This window comes from Colobus angolensis, unplaced genomic scaffold (genome assembly GCF_000951035.1).
Source record: "Colobus angolensis palliatus isolate OR3802 unplaced genomic scaffold, Cang.pa_1.0 Scaffold33, whole genome shotgun sequence".
In the NCBI taxonomy this organism is placed as follows: Eukaryota; Metazoa; Chordata; class Mammalia; order Primates; family Cercopithecidae; genus Colobus; species Colobus angolensis.
In genome coordinates, this window is record NW_012116599.1 from 13,065,256 (window position 1) to 13,078,879 (window position 13,624).

General features: G+C 47.0%; 1 protein-coding gene across 2 annotated transcripts in view; it reads left to right on the forward strand.

The window, feature by feature from the left end:
- The window catches only part of ATG16L1 (autophagy related 16-like 1 (S. cerevisiae)), a 39,917-nt gene extending 28,483 nt beyond the window's left edge, over nt 1–11,434 (forward strand). For both annotated transcript variants that reach the window (XM_011952025.1, XM_011952027.1), the window contains 6 exons: nt 5,409–5,529; nt 5,807–5,912; nt 7,900–8,049; nt 8,158–8,205; nt 9,049–9,150; nt 10,044–11,434. In XM_011952025.1, coding sequence (XP_011807415.1) covers nt 5,409–5,529; nt 5,807–5,912; nt 7,900–8,049; nt 8,158–8,205; nt 9,049–9,150; nt 10,044–10,137 — 621 coding nt within the window. In that variant the 3' untranslated portion in view covers nt 10,138–11,434. The remainder of the gene's footprint in view (nt 1–5,408; nt 5,530–5,806; nt 5,913–7,899; nt 8,050–8,157; nt 8,206–9,048; nt 9,151–10,043) is intronic.
- The last annotated feature ends 2,190 nt before the right edge of the window (nt 11,435–13,624 follow it).

A 13,624-nucleotide genomic window follows, 5' to 3' on the forward strand; every position in this document is an offset into this window, starting at 1 on the left:
ATTCTCCTGCCTCAGCCTCCAGAATAGCTGGGACTGCAGGCACCCACCACCATGCCCAGCTAATTTTTTGTATTTTTAGTGGAGACGGGGTTTCACCGTCTTAGCTAGGATGGTCTTGATCTCCTGACCTCGTGATCCACCCACCTCGGCCTCCCAAATTGCAGGGATTACAGGCATGAGCCACTGTACCTGGCCTAATTTTTGTATTTTTTTTAGTAGAGACAGGGTTTCCCCATGTTGGCCAGGCTGGTCTCAAACTCCTGACCTTAAGTAATCCGCCTGCCTCGGCCTCCCAAAGTGCTGGGATTACAGGCGTGCGCCACGACACATGGCCCAGATGAATTTCTTAAATCTACAAGGGAGGTGGAGGAGCTGTAGTAGAATGGTATATTAGGTGGCTTTCTGGTGATTTTCTTGAGAGGGTTGTATAGAAGATTATTAGTATTAGATGCTAGCCAATACCTCAGGGGTAGTCATTCTTAATTCGCAACTAAAAGACGATCCAGGTCCGAATGTGCAAAATAACGAGCCCTAATGATGACAAGGACGTGTTGTGAGAGCTGAGGAGCCTATGTTCTTGTCTTAATGACGGACTCGGGAAGTGCGCTGCTAGAGAGCCTGCCACGGGGCACATCGATTCAGATGCTTGAACAGGTTCAGTTGAAGCCCTGTTGTTCTGTACTGTACACATGGGAAAGATGGCCTTGCCAGTACTCGTGGCTACGTTCTAATCCATCCTGTGGAATATTGTGATTTATCTAATCATTGATCTTTTATTCTAGACTGAGATACAGTAAAACTGACCAATTATTGAAGAGGGGCCTACGGTAGTCCTTTTTTGTGATAGTCCTCTAGAGGAGAAGAGGAAGAAGCTGAGTCAACCAGTAGTGCAGGATGATATTTTTTAATTGGTAAAAGAGGAGTCCTATACAGGTGGGCATCAGCCTTTGGGTTAGAAATAACAAGAAGGGGACCTAGAGCAGGGAGCTAAACTGAGAGACAAAGGTCATAACATTGAGCTGGCACACAGAGGTCTCACTGGGGAAGTGTTCTCAGTATGCGGGAGCACGGTACAGGCTGCTGGGCTGCTGCTTCTGATGATGCCATGCTGGGGCAGGAGCCTCCTGTGCTGGACTAGTTGGCTTTTGAGTTTCTGGCCTGCTCATAACCTTGTCCTGTTCCTTGGTAAATGTGTGAAGATGGGAGGACTTTTTCAGCAGATTCCCTGTACCCAGAGAACTCTCCTGAAAACTTGACCAGGTTGCAGAAAGTAAAATAGGCTCCTTATTCTGGGGAGTGCTGGCTTTTTTTTAGACCCCAGTTAGCAGATGATATTGGAGAATAGGAATCCATTCATCTATGGTGTGAAACTCACAGACATCCATGCCCTGTTGGTGTCTCCTTTGCTCTTACGACAATGGTGTTGGAGAGACTGGCAAACAGGAAGCAGCTGGTTGAGTGCTTGCTTTAACATCCTTTTTGTAAATGCACCCTAGAAACAGCCTGGCATTGAAAGGAGTCCCCTGTGATGCCTCCGTTAAAAATCTAAAGTCAGTACAAAACTGCCCAGCTGCTTGGTAAGATTTGACTTGAAGAACTTGCTTGGAGAACCCCCCTGCCCAGTTCTGTGGTGGTGTGGTGAAGTGGCCACAGTGAGGATTGGCTGTGGCTGCTAGGTGATGTTTGGAATGTTCCTCTTTGAGTTCTGCATTCTTCTGGAATCAGTTGTCTTTGGCTGGTGTTATGTTAGCTGCATGATTAAGTTGTTACCTGAATGAGCAATTTTGTGTTTAGAAATAGGGGTCGTCACTCATTATCTGCCATGAGGCACAGAGAGAGTCTGTGCAGAGCCCAGTGGAGCAGAGGAATCTTGAAGCCTCCCCGCTTTGAGGCCCTGGCCTTGATGACATCTAAATCCGCTGCCCTTCTCTTGTTAATCCCTGTTTAAAAGTAGAAGATGAAACCTAAAAGTGGTGTTAATCATAAAAATAGATTTCGGAAACACCTAATGGATATAAGAACTTTAAATCTGATCCATTTCAAAGGACTCTTTATAAATGATAGAGGTGATTGAATGCCTGTAGGAGGCCCACCTCTATACCATTGGAAGCGCCGAGACGGTGGGCGAGTCAGCTTCAGGCAGCTCCAGCTTATTCTCACTGAGAATAAAGTGAGCAGAAGCCCAAACATTGTAAAAAGCAAGCTGACAGTACATACAAGGAGCCAAGAAACAAAACGTCCCTTTCCCTTATTCCATTAGTTCAGCAGTTTCATTCCTGGAAATAAATCAAGAGAAAGCTCTATGCCCGTAGATGTTCACTGCAGCAACCTTTGTGACAGACTCTTAAAGGGGGGTGCAAGCCTGTAATCCCAGCACTCTGGGAGGCCGAGACGGGCAGATCACGAGGTCAGGAGATCAAGACCATACTGGCTAACTCGGTGAAACCCCGTCTCTACTAAAAAATAAAAAAATCTAGCCGGGCGAGGTGGCGGGCGCCTGTAGTCCCAGCTACTCGGGAGGCTGAGGCAGGAGAATGGCGTAAACCCGGGAGGCGGAGCTTGCAGTGAGCTGAGATCCGGCCACTGCACTCCAGCCTAGGTGACAGAGCGAGACTCCATCTCAAAAAAAAAAAAAAGAAAGAAAGGAGGGTGCAACAAGGAAGAGATTTGATTCCATTCGTCTTGTTGAGTCCATACTAAGATGGCACGAGGATGTTTCCCGTTCACAGATGTTACAGAGACCCAGGGTGTTTAAATCAGTGGAACCCCAAAGCCTATGAATTTTCAGCTATCATATGAGAAAATGCTTATGCTATAAGGTTAAAAGAGCAATGGATACATTTTTAAGAAGAGTATAATTGTGTAAAGATTAACATGTTCCTGTAAAGTATGTAAAAATGAATTACAGATGGTCCCCAACGTAGGGTATTTTCATCTTACAATGTGTTTGTCAGGACTGGCCCCATCATAAGTTGAGGATCATCTGTACTTGCCATATCCCACTTAGGAACAATCTCTTTTTCTTCCCTGTGTTTGTGAAATGTGATTTTACTCTTAACGTTAAGAAACAGATAGTGAATATAAATACAAATTTGAATTTTTGATAAAATAGTTATTAAGAATTGAATGTAAGGCTGGGCACAGTGGCTCATGCCTGTAATCCTAGCACTTTGGGAGGCTGAGGCAGGCAGATCACTTGAGGTCAGGAGTTCAAGACCAGCCTGGCCAACATGGTAAAACCCGTCTCTACTAAAAATACAAAAATTAGCTGGACATGATGGCACATGCCTGTAGTCCCAGCTACTCAGGAGGCTGAGGCAGGAGAATCACTTGAACCTGGGAGGCGGAGGTTGCAGTGAGCTGAGATCACGCCACTGCACTCCAGCTTGGGTGACAAGAGCGAAACTCTGTCTCAAAAAAGAAAAAAAAAAGAATTTAAGAAGTAGCCTACCCAAGTTTTTTGGTCTCTCCCCGTGATTTGTGCAGAGTGGATGTTTTATATTGAATGGAATCATTATTCATGGACTGTATGTAGTGGAGGTTTTGTTAGTGGAGCTTTCTTGATCTTACAGAAGGATCAGTGGGAGGTTTTCACACAACTGTAACACAGCCGGCACCCGACTGGCAGCAGTTGTAAGATGCTGTCCCAGTTTCAGAGGTTGGAATGTGGAATAAGGCAGTGTGAGAACTCATGCAAGCTTCCCTCATTGAAGAAGAGAGGGTAGTATATGTGGTAGTATAAGTTTTTTGTTTCTGTGCTGAGTTGGAGTTAACTCCACTGAAAATAGAGGAAAGATTGGTTTCAAAAATGTTAACACAAAAAATCTAAGCCCGAACCATGAGGTCTCATCTTTGGGAGCTGAGGTTTGGGGTGCAGTGGCATGATCTGGGCTCCCTGCAGCTTCGACCTTCTGGGCTCAAGCAGTCCTCTCACCTCAGCCTCCCCTGTAGCTGAGACTAGAAGTACATACCACCACACCCAGCTAATTTGAATGTTTTTGTAGAGATGAGGGTCTCACTATTTTGCCCAAGCTGGTCTCAAACTCCTGGGCTCAAGCAGTCCTCCCACCTTGGTCTCCCAAAGTGGTAGGATTACCAGTGTGAGCCACTTTGCCCACCCTTGCATTTTCTAATTAGAAAGAAAATATCAGTGAATACCTTCTGAACCTCTGGTGTTTTAACACATAGAAAAATGTTGATCGTGCACTGCATGGAGGTCAATGATGAATGGTAAAAGGTCTGAGTCCTCAGATCCCCTCCCAGCATCGCAGTTATCCTCAGCTGCCTCTCCTCCATCGCGCTTCAGAAGTGCTGTGATGGGCAGAAGGGCAGCCGACACTCCGTGATGTCCCTCATCCTGTGTTCCTCCGTGAGCTCAGGGAAGACACTGGTTGGCATCCAACAGCTTAGTCACAAAGGGATTTGATTGTTGGGAGTGCTGGTATCTGTGGCTATGATCTGACTTGTTCAAGCTGAGACCTCTGATTGAAAATCCCCCAGGGGTTTTAATTGTTTACATAGAGTCCTGATGTTGCCTTTTGTAAATTATGCCTGTGGTGACCTTGTCTAGTCTGACTTTAAATATGGAACTGACTTTCAGCAGCATGGGGCAAAATCGAGGCTTTAAACTTTTTAGAATTTTATATAATCCAGACATACAAAAAATTACAAAAACAGTACAGCAGATGTCTGTGGTAGAGCTGATTTCAAATTCAAGATTGAGGATGGGGAGTACGTGAAGCTTGGTCCTAGTGATGTTCAACTTTTGTTTTTAATGTTATTTTTAGTCGGAGTTTTATCCTTTTGGTCTTGATACCTCACATTTGGCCAACACTCAGAGATAGGCTTCCTATGAAATATGTGGCCTCTGGATAAGACGCAGGAATGAAATTGTTGCTTCGTATCCTGTTTGGGATTTGTGTGTGTGTGTGTGTGTGTGTGTGTGTGTGTGTGTGTGTGTGTGAGAGAGAGACAGGATCTTGCGGTCACTCAGGTGGAGTACATTGGCACTATCCTAGTTCACTGCAACCTCGACCTCCCAAGCTCAAGCAGTCCTCTTGCCTCAGCTTCCCAAGTAACTGGGACCCCAGGCACATGCCACCACTCCCTGCAAATTTTTGAAAAAAGTTTTTGTAGAGATGAGGGTTTCACTGTGTTGCCCAGGCTGGTCTTGAACTCCTGGACTCAAGCAGTCCTCACACCTTGGCCTCGCAGTGTGTTGGGATTGCAGGCATGAGTCTGCGCCTGACCTGTGTCTTTTTCCTTTGCTGTCTTATCGCTTTGAGTGTTCCTGGCCGGATCTCAGGGTGGTCTGACACTCCGACTAGAGGTAAGGATGCTGTGGATACTTTGCCGGCATAGGCAGGGCCTGGCTCCCTGAGGCTCACCCTGGCTGTGTTCTCTCCTAGCACACACTCACGGGACATAGTGGGAAAGTGCTGTCTGCTAAGTTCCTGCTGGACAATGCGCGGATCGTCTCAGGAAGTCACGACCGGACTCTCAAACTCTGGGATCTACGCAGCAAAGTCTGTGAGGAAATTCAGTCTCTCTGTCTGTGTATATGCTTAGATGTTAGCGTGGAGGTGTGTGTTTGCACATCAGAGCCTGCATTTATGCAATATAGTTTGAATTTCAGATCTGGCTTCACGTTTAGAGGGGCACTGAGGGTAGTGATAGATAGTTTTTCTTGTTTGAGGCTTCATTTAAGTGAGTAACTCTGACAAGTCAGTGGTTCGAGGCTAGCAGCATTATGTAAACAGCCATGTTGGTGCCTCTGCTTGATTAATGATGTTTGCGTTTCTTTCAGGCATAAAGACAGTGTTTGCAGGATCCAGTTGCAATGATATTGTCTGCACAGAGCAATGTGTAATGAGTGGACATTTTGACAAGAAAATTCGTTTCTGGGACATTCGGTATGATACCCAAACGCCTGACAGGAGGCACATGAGAGTCTCCACAGTGATGGTTCTGTACATGGGTTGTGCTTTTAAAATCTCAGGACATGGCAGAAATGTGCTTCAGTATATGCATGTTTAGTGTTAGGTTATTAACACTCGGCTGTTCTTTCCCGTGAAGTAGCCTGTGGAGCTTAGCAGTCATTTATTGAGCATGCAGTGAGTGCTGGGCCCTACACCAGCTGGCAGGTGTGAAGAGGCACACAGGATACTCTTTCTCCCTTTAGGTAATTTAAACTGTAGTAGGGAAGGCAGACACGAAAGTCAGTGACTAGTGTGTTGAAGTAGAGGCAGGTACCTTTGCCCGAGTGTGCTAAAGAATGCCTCTCCAGATTTCTCCGGAGACTTGAATAGGATTCACACAGCAGGAAAGCCACTCAGACTTTTGAGTGTGTGTCTGGTGGCTGATACGTGGCAAGTGAGCAGAAGCCAGTGAGGTGACTGTGGTGCGTTGAAATCAGGTTGCCACGGGCTTGATAAGCCATTTTCAGATGACTCGATCCCGTAAGTCGTTGGGTGTTTAGCAAGGAATGGTTGCTTTGCAGGAGTCTAGTAGATGACTTTGGTGACATTTTGAGAGGGCATATTGGGGAACAGGAAATCAATAGAGTTGATAAGGACCTAAGTTCAAGTCAGTAGAGGAACATGTGGAGGGGGGAATCTATTTGAAGGAGAATGTGGACAGGGCTTGTTGACAGGTTGGAGGCAGAGGATGAGGAGACAGGGTGGAGAGTAAATGAGGACAGCCTCCCAGCAGGGTTGTAGACAGGGCGGGGGTACAGGGCCCGTGGTGATAGATGATGCTTTGAAACACAGCATGGCACCAGAAAGTCCTGACAGTGCTCATGGTTCCTGGACACCACTTCACATTTTATTCATAATCTTTAGTTTGCTTTTAAAACCTGAAATTGGAACTTGAAACATGGAATTTGAGAGTTAAGCTGGATGTTCGAAGTCTCTTAGTCCATCCCATAATTTGACAGGTAAAGACCCCGAGTCCCAAGGAAGTGGAGTAGCTTGCTTCAAGCTGCATATTTCGCAACAGTAAGATAAATTCTTGCTTAGTTACGGCGTGAGGTAGAAAATGATTTCATTGAAGGCTTACAACAAAATCATCACAGAACAGGTCAGCACCCCCTTTGGCTGTAAATGTCACCAACAGTGCCCTGCCCAGGGTGGCCGTTAGCCGACCTGGACATGGGCCGGAGCACAGAGAAGAAGAGGGAGGTGCATAGAACCGTGGCTCTGCCCTGGCTCTCCTGGCCCCGTGTCTAGAGGTGGAGGGCCACAGAGCCGCACTGAACAGGCCAGAAAACCTGCAAGAGCCTACAGAGTTACACTTACGGGGCAGCCCAGGCCCACTAATGCAGGTTTCTTTGCCAGCTTTATCCAAAAGTTGAAATCACATCACTGAACTAGTACTAATTGGGTAGTAGCCCTAGTTAGCTCATGCTGAGCAGAAACTCTGATTGGCGACTGTTGTCATCCCAAAAATGGATGAGGGAATTCTTACCAACTTCAGAGTTCTAGTCTGGAAGTGACTGTCTTAGGGTCTGTTGATGAGAAAGTAAGAAAAGAGGTCACAGGTTATTAGAAGGCTGGGAACACATTGACTGCGCTGGCAGAGCGTTGCATGCTAGTTGAATTGCAGTGCCTCTTTTTTTTTTTGAGACGGAATCTTGCTCTGTCGCCCAGGCTGGAATGCAGTGGCCGGATCTCAGCTCACTGCAAGCTCCGCCTCCCGGGTTTACGCCATTCTCCTGCCTCAGCCTCCTGAGTAGCTGGGACTACAGGCGCCCGCTACCTCGCCCGGCTAGTTTTTTGTATTTTTAGTAGAGACGGGGTTTCACCGGGTTAGCCATGCAGTGCCTCTTTTTTCCTCCACGGCATGAGGTCTAGTAGTTTTGGCCTGTGTTACATTTCTGAAATCTGTTGTCCCTCTTAGATCAGAGAGTATAGTTCGAGAGATGGAGCTGTTGGGAAAGATTACTGCCCTGGACTTAAACCCAGAAAGGACTGAGCTCCTGAGCTGCTCCCGGGATGACTTGCTAAAAGTTATTGATCTCCGAACAAATGCTGTCAAGCAGACATTCAGGTAACTGAAGATGTGCTGGTTGCATGAAGACCAGAGTCCCAGCCCTGCTCTCTTACGTGCTGCGTGGCCTGAGCCCCCTGAGTGACAGTGCCCTGTTGTTTGTTTCAGTGCACCTGGGTTCAAGTGCGGCTCTGACTGGACCAGAGTTGTCTTCAGGTTAGTAGTGACCCACCCCCTGCCAATTTGGTTCATCACAAAGAGTTCTGCGTGAGCATTTTCCCACTGGGGATATAGAGCTAAATTTTGTTCAGTGCCCAACCTATGTTTCCAGGAATGTGCTTGTAAGTTCATTATTGCAGGCCACCGTTATTGTCTCTTTCCAGTGTTCCTTTTGTGATTACATGAACCTAACGTGTTGTACCAAAAAATAACAGTTGACTGGTTGCTTTCTTCTGGGTGAGCCCATTAGGTACACTTCTCATCACTCATTCACACGAGAACTGTTGCCTCACACCTTAAGTTTGGAAGGTGTGAAAGCTTTGGAAAAGGGCAGGAATGGCTGTGGGCCTGGGGTGGGACTGAAAAGCCTTTTTGAAGAAGGGTGTGCAGGTGGTCTGCAGTTTTCCGCTCCTTGTTCCCTTCTTCCATGTATCGTGCTTCTTCCAAATACATTTCCAGGCTCAGTTGCTAGGATGCTTCTTTTCTTTCCTCCTCCTCTTTGAAGCATGTAACAAGGCAGTCCACGGGCTGAAACCCTTAGCTGTGTCCAGGAGGTTGGCTTTGATCTCCCTATATGTTGTTTTGTTCAAGTCTATAGATGGGTAAGGACTTGGAACCCCAAGAAGTAATGTGATGCCACTCTTCATTAGCCAGATGGTGCTGAAATACTGGGGAAAAGCAGATTTGGCTGGAAGGGCCATGAATAGCACACATTCTGAGGTCTAGGTACACAGGAGTGGTCATCAGTGAAGAACAAACATTCCTTGGGAAAAAGGCCACGGAGATGCTGAATGGGGGATGGGGAATTGACAGCATTTCTTTTCTTCCTGTCTTCTCTAGTCCTGACGGCAGTTACGTGGCGGCAGGCTCTGCTGAGGGCTCTCTCTATATCTGGAGTGTGCTCACAGGGAAAGTGGAAAAGGTTCTTTCAAAGCAGCACAGGTAAGACGAGCCCTGTCTCAGCGCCCCCTTGGGTTGTGAGCAAGGCCTTTGACTTGATCTCAGGGTCATCCGGTTTAGACCTCAGTCAACACCATGAGGGCACTGCCCGCCCGCCCACCTGCTCGGCTGACTGAGCTGGGTCAGTGGAGAGAAGCTGGGGCCGTTCACAGCACAGCAGGCCACAGTCTACAGAGTACTCCAGGTACAGCAGTTAGAGTGGCGGCCGCTGGAGAAAGGGTTATAGAAACACATCCCTGTCTCTTTGGTTATGTCCCATGTCCTCTGTGTCTCCTTCCTCTTCTCTACTCTCCTTCCTTTCTGCCTCCCTCTCTCCTTTGGAAGTCCCTGTTGTCAGTGCATTGACATGTCCTCAACACTGATTTCCACACACCTTATTTTATCTTCCACCTGATAGGCAGGCCCCAGACCCCCTTTTTTCCTAACTTTGTTCTGCCCACACAAGCCCACCTGCTAGTTGGAAGCCAGATACCATTTTCCTTCAGAACCTTCTCTCCCTGCCCTTGGGCAGCAGCAACTGCTCCCAGACCTAACCAGTGCTGACCACCGCTGCCTGGCTCTTCAGAGGCGTGTGTACTGTCTCTTTCCAGCTCACTCAGAGCTCCTCTCTCAGGGAGAGTGTGATAAGTGCTGACTGCCAAAGGGGCCAAACTGCCTTCATCCCAGCATGACTTAATTAAGTACCCCACTGGATTTTTCAGAGGTCTTTTGCATTTTAGCGAGCTCCTGCCTTGCTGTGGGCACAGTGCCAGAGAGTGACATGGAAGTTGGAAAACTTGTGACTCCCTGAGTGCACGAGCTTCTGGTGTTTAGTTCACTAAGATCTCATCCCAAATGTTCTGAAACTTGGTACTTTTCTGATCTCTCCTTTGAAGCTCGGCCATCAATGCGGTGGCGTGGTCGCCCTCTGGCTCGCACGTTGTCAGCGTGGACAAAGGATGCAAAGCTGTGCTGTGGGCACAGTATTGACGGGGCTCTCAGGGCTAGGAGGACCCCAGCGCCCTCCTCAGAAGAAGCACGTGGGCCCCGCAGCCCTGTCCTGGCAGGTGATGTGCTGGGTATAGCATGGACCTCCCAGAGAAGCTCAAGCTATGTGGCACTGTAGCTTTGCCATGAATGGGATTTCTGAAGATTTGACTGAGGTCTCTCTTGGCCTGGAAGAATAACACTGAAAAAACCTGACGCTGCGGTCGCTTAGCAGAGGCTCAGGTTCTTGCCTTGGGAAACACTACTAGCTCTGACCTTCCATACCTCACTTGGGGGAGCACAGGGCCCCGCTGGGCCTCCTCACCAAGGGCAGTGCCAAAAACAGCCCCCACATCAAGGTGGTGTTCTCTGTGCTTTCTCTCATCCTTCCAAAGTTGGTTCTGGCCTGACGCATGTCCCATCACCTTGGGGTCATTTGCCCGGTGAACTCACTTTAAGCATTGGATTCACGGAAACTCCAAGACTGCAGACCCCTCCCTGGTGGGCTACATGAATGTGTCTCATTACTGCTGAAATTTCCTCAGATCTCTTCCACTGTTCTTCAGAGCTTTCGGGCTCTCTTTCCCGCACAAAATTCGACATATTTAAAAATCTCTGTGTGGTTTAAAACAAAATGTTTTTTAATTTTTTTGAGGTGGGAGAGGATGTGAGAAAATCTTTTCCAGGGAAATGGGTTTGCTGCAGAGGTAAGGATGTGTTCCTGTATTGATCTGCAGATAGCCAGAAGGTGGGTGCACACTGCATGCTTGGGGTGCCAAGGGATTGGGGACCTCCAACATATTTGTCTGAAGCTGGTGATTCTGGCCACGGCCCCTCTGCCAAGCCTGTGTGCCATGCCCTTGGTGCTTTAGTGCAAGAGGCCCAGGCTCAGAAGCACAGCAGTGCCATCTTTCCGTTTCAGGGGTTGTGATGAAGGCCAAGGAAAAACATTTATCTCTACCATTTTACCTGTGTATAAAGTTTTAGTTCATTGAGTGTGCAAAACACCCTTATCACTTTTAAATTTGCACTTTATTTTTTTTCTTCCATGCTTGTTCTCTGGACATTTGGGAATGTGAGTGCTAGAGCCAGTGAGAGGTGTCAGGCCGCCTTCCCACTGATGGTCCTGGCCTCCACCTGCCCTCTCTTCCCTGCCTGGTCGCCACTTTCCAATTTGCCCTTCAGAGAACTTAAGGAGAGTTGAAATTTACAGGCCAGGGCACATCTTTTATTTATTTCGTTATGTTGCCCAACAGAACTTGATTGTAAATAATTAAAAATCTGTTATATACTTTTCAAACTCCATGCCTCTTGGTGATTATTTTATTCTCCTCTATCCTTAGAAAGGGGAAAGAAAGTGATTTCTTTGTTTACCTGGTAGTTATTTGTAAACAATGGCTAGTACTTTTTTTTTTCCGTTTACCAAGTGTTTATTGTGTTTTTTTGTTTGTTTTAACTGCATGATTCCATTTATATAAAATTCTAGAAAATATAAACAAATCTATAGTGGCAGAAAGCAGATTATTGGTTGTCTGCAGATGGAGGGAGGGGGAGGAATGAGTTACAAAAGGCCACAAAGAAACAATTTGGGGCGATGGAAATGTCTGTTACCTTGATTGTGATGATGGGTTTATACCTATATACATATGTCAAAGCTCATCAAATTATATACTTTAAATATGGGCAGTTTATTGTATGTCTGTCCCTTAATAAAGTTGAGGGGGGGAAGAGAGAGAAAGACAAACACATAGAAGGAGGAAGGAAGACAGGAAGGAGGTAAAGCGGGAGGGAGGAAGGAAGACAGGAAGGAGGTAAAGAGGGAGGGAAGAAGGAGCGAAAGAGAGCATTGAACAGCTCCGCCTTGGATGTGCCTCTCCATTGCCATTGACCAGCTTAACTGATGCACTTTCCCATTTACTGGGAGCAGTTTGGGAACCAGGTTGAATTGTGTGGAGTGTCCTACTTGTTTGTTTGTTGTTTTTTGTTTGTTTTTTATACTTTAAGTTCTAGGGTACATGTGCACAGCCTGCAGGCTTGTTACATATGTATACATGTGCCATGTTGCTGTGCTGCACCCATTAACTCATCATTTACATTAGGTATATCTCCTAATGCTATCCCTACCCCCTCCCCGCTCCCCACAATAGGCCCCAGTGTGTGATGTTCCCCTTCCTGTGTCCACGTGATCTCATTGTTCAATTCCCACCTATAAGTGAGAGCATGTGGTGTTTGGTTTTCTGTTCTTGAGATAGTTTGCTGAGAATGATGGTTTCCAGCTGCATCCGTGTCCCAACAGAGGACACGAACTCATTCTTTTTTATGGCTGCATAGTATTCCATGGTGTATATGTGCCACATTTTCTTAATCCAGTCTGTCACTGATGGACATTTGGGTTGATTCTAAGTCTTTGCTATTGTGAATAGTGACAATGGCTAGTACTTTTTAACGGTCTTTTCTCGTTCATCATGTAAGCTCCATTCCACAAAGTATCACTCCGTGTAAACACCGGTGTTCCAGTTTCATATCACGCAAATCTTAACGGACACTGGAAAGGTATTTCTTCAGAACGTTACCAGCTGCAGTAAAAGAGCCCCGCACATGGAGACTTTCTCCAGTGAAACGCCACGCTGGAGAGGCATTCACTTGTGGTGGCTCAGATACCTGACACACAGCCTGAGCTGTAACAAGTGATGACCACCCTGCTCAGGAAACTCAGCCAGTCTCCACTTAGCCTAGCACCTGCAGTCAAGGTGCCATCAGGGTCTGAAGTCTGAGGCAGCCAGCACTTGCACAAAGCTGGATGAAAGCGAGATGTGTTGGCTCACACCTGTAATCCCAACACTTTGGGAGGCTGAGGCAGGAGAATCGCTTGAACCTGGGAGGCAGAGGTTGTAGTGAGCTGAGATCACACCACTGCACTCCAGCCTGGGTGATAAAGTAAGACCCTGTCTCAAAAAAAAAAAAAAAAAAAAAAAAAACTCGGCCAGGCATGGTGGCTCACACCTGTAATCCCAACACTTTGGGAGGCTGAGGCAGAAGGATCACTTGAGGCCAGGAGTTGGAGGCTACAGTGAGCTATGATTGCACTCCAGCCTGGGTGATAAAGTAAGACCCTGTCTCTTAAAAAAAAAAAAAAAAAAAAAATTGGACGAGCCCTTTGCAATCACCTTCAAGAAGGTAATTCTCCAAATAGTCCCCAAGTAAGTGTTCGAGTAGTCTTAGATCCATCGTGGTTTTGCATTTGGAGGGAAGCATGGCTGTTCTCTGTGCTCAGCCTGAGCTCCATTCCAGTCCCTTAACTGCCTGCCAGTGCTGAGGTCAAGGTGAGGGTCTCACAGCACTGGGGAATGTGGCTGCCCTTTAACTCCCTGCCTAGGGCATGGACAAAGGCCTTTCCAGCAGCTACTTTTGTTGTGTTTTTCTTTCTTTTTTTTTTTTTTTGAGACAGGGTCTTGCTCTGTCACCCAGGCTGGAGTGGAGTGGTGCAATC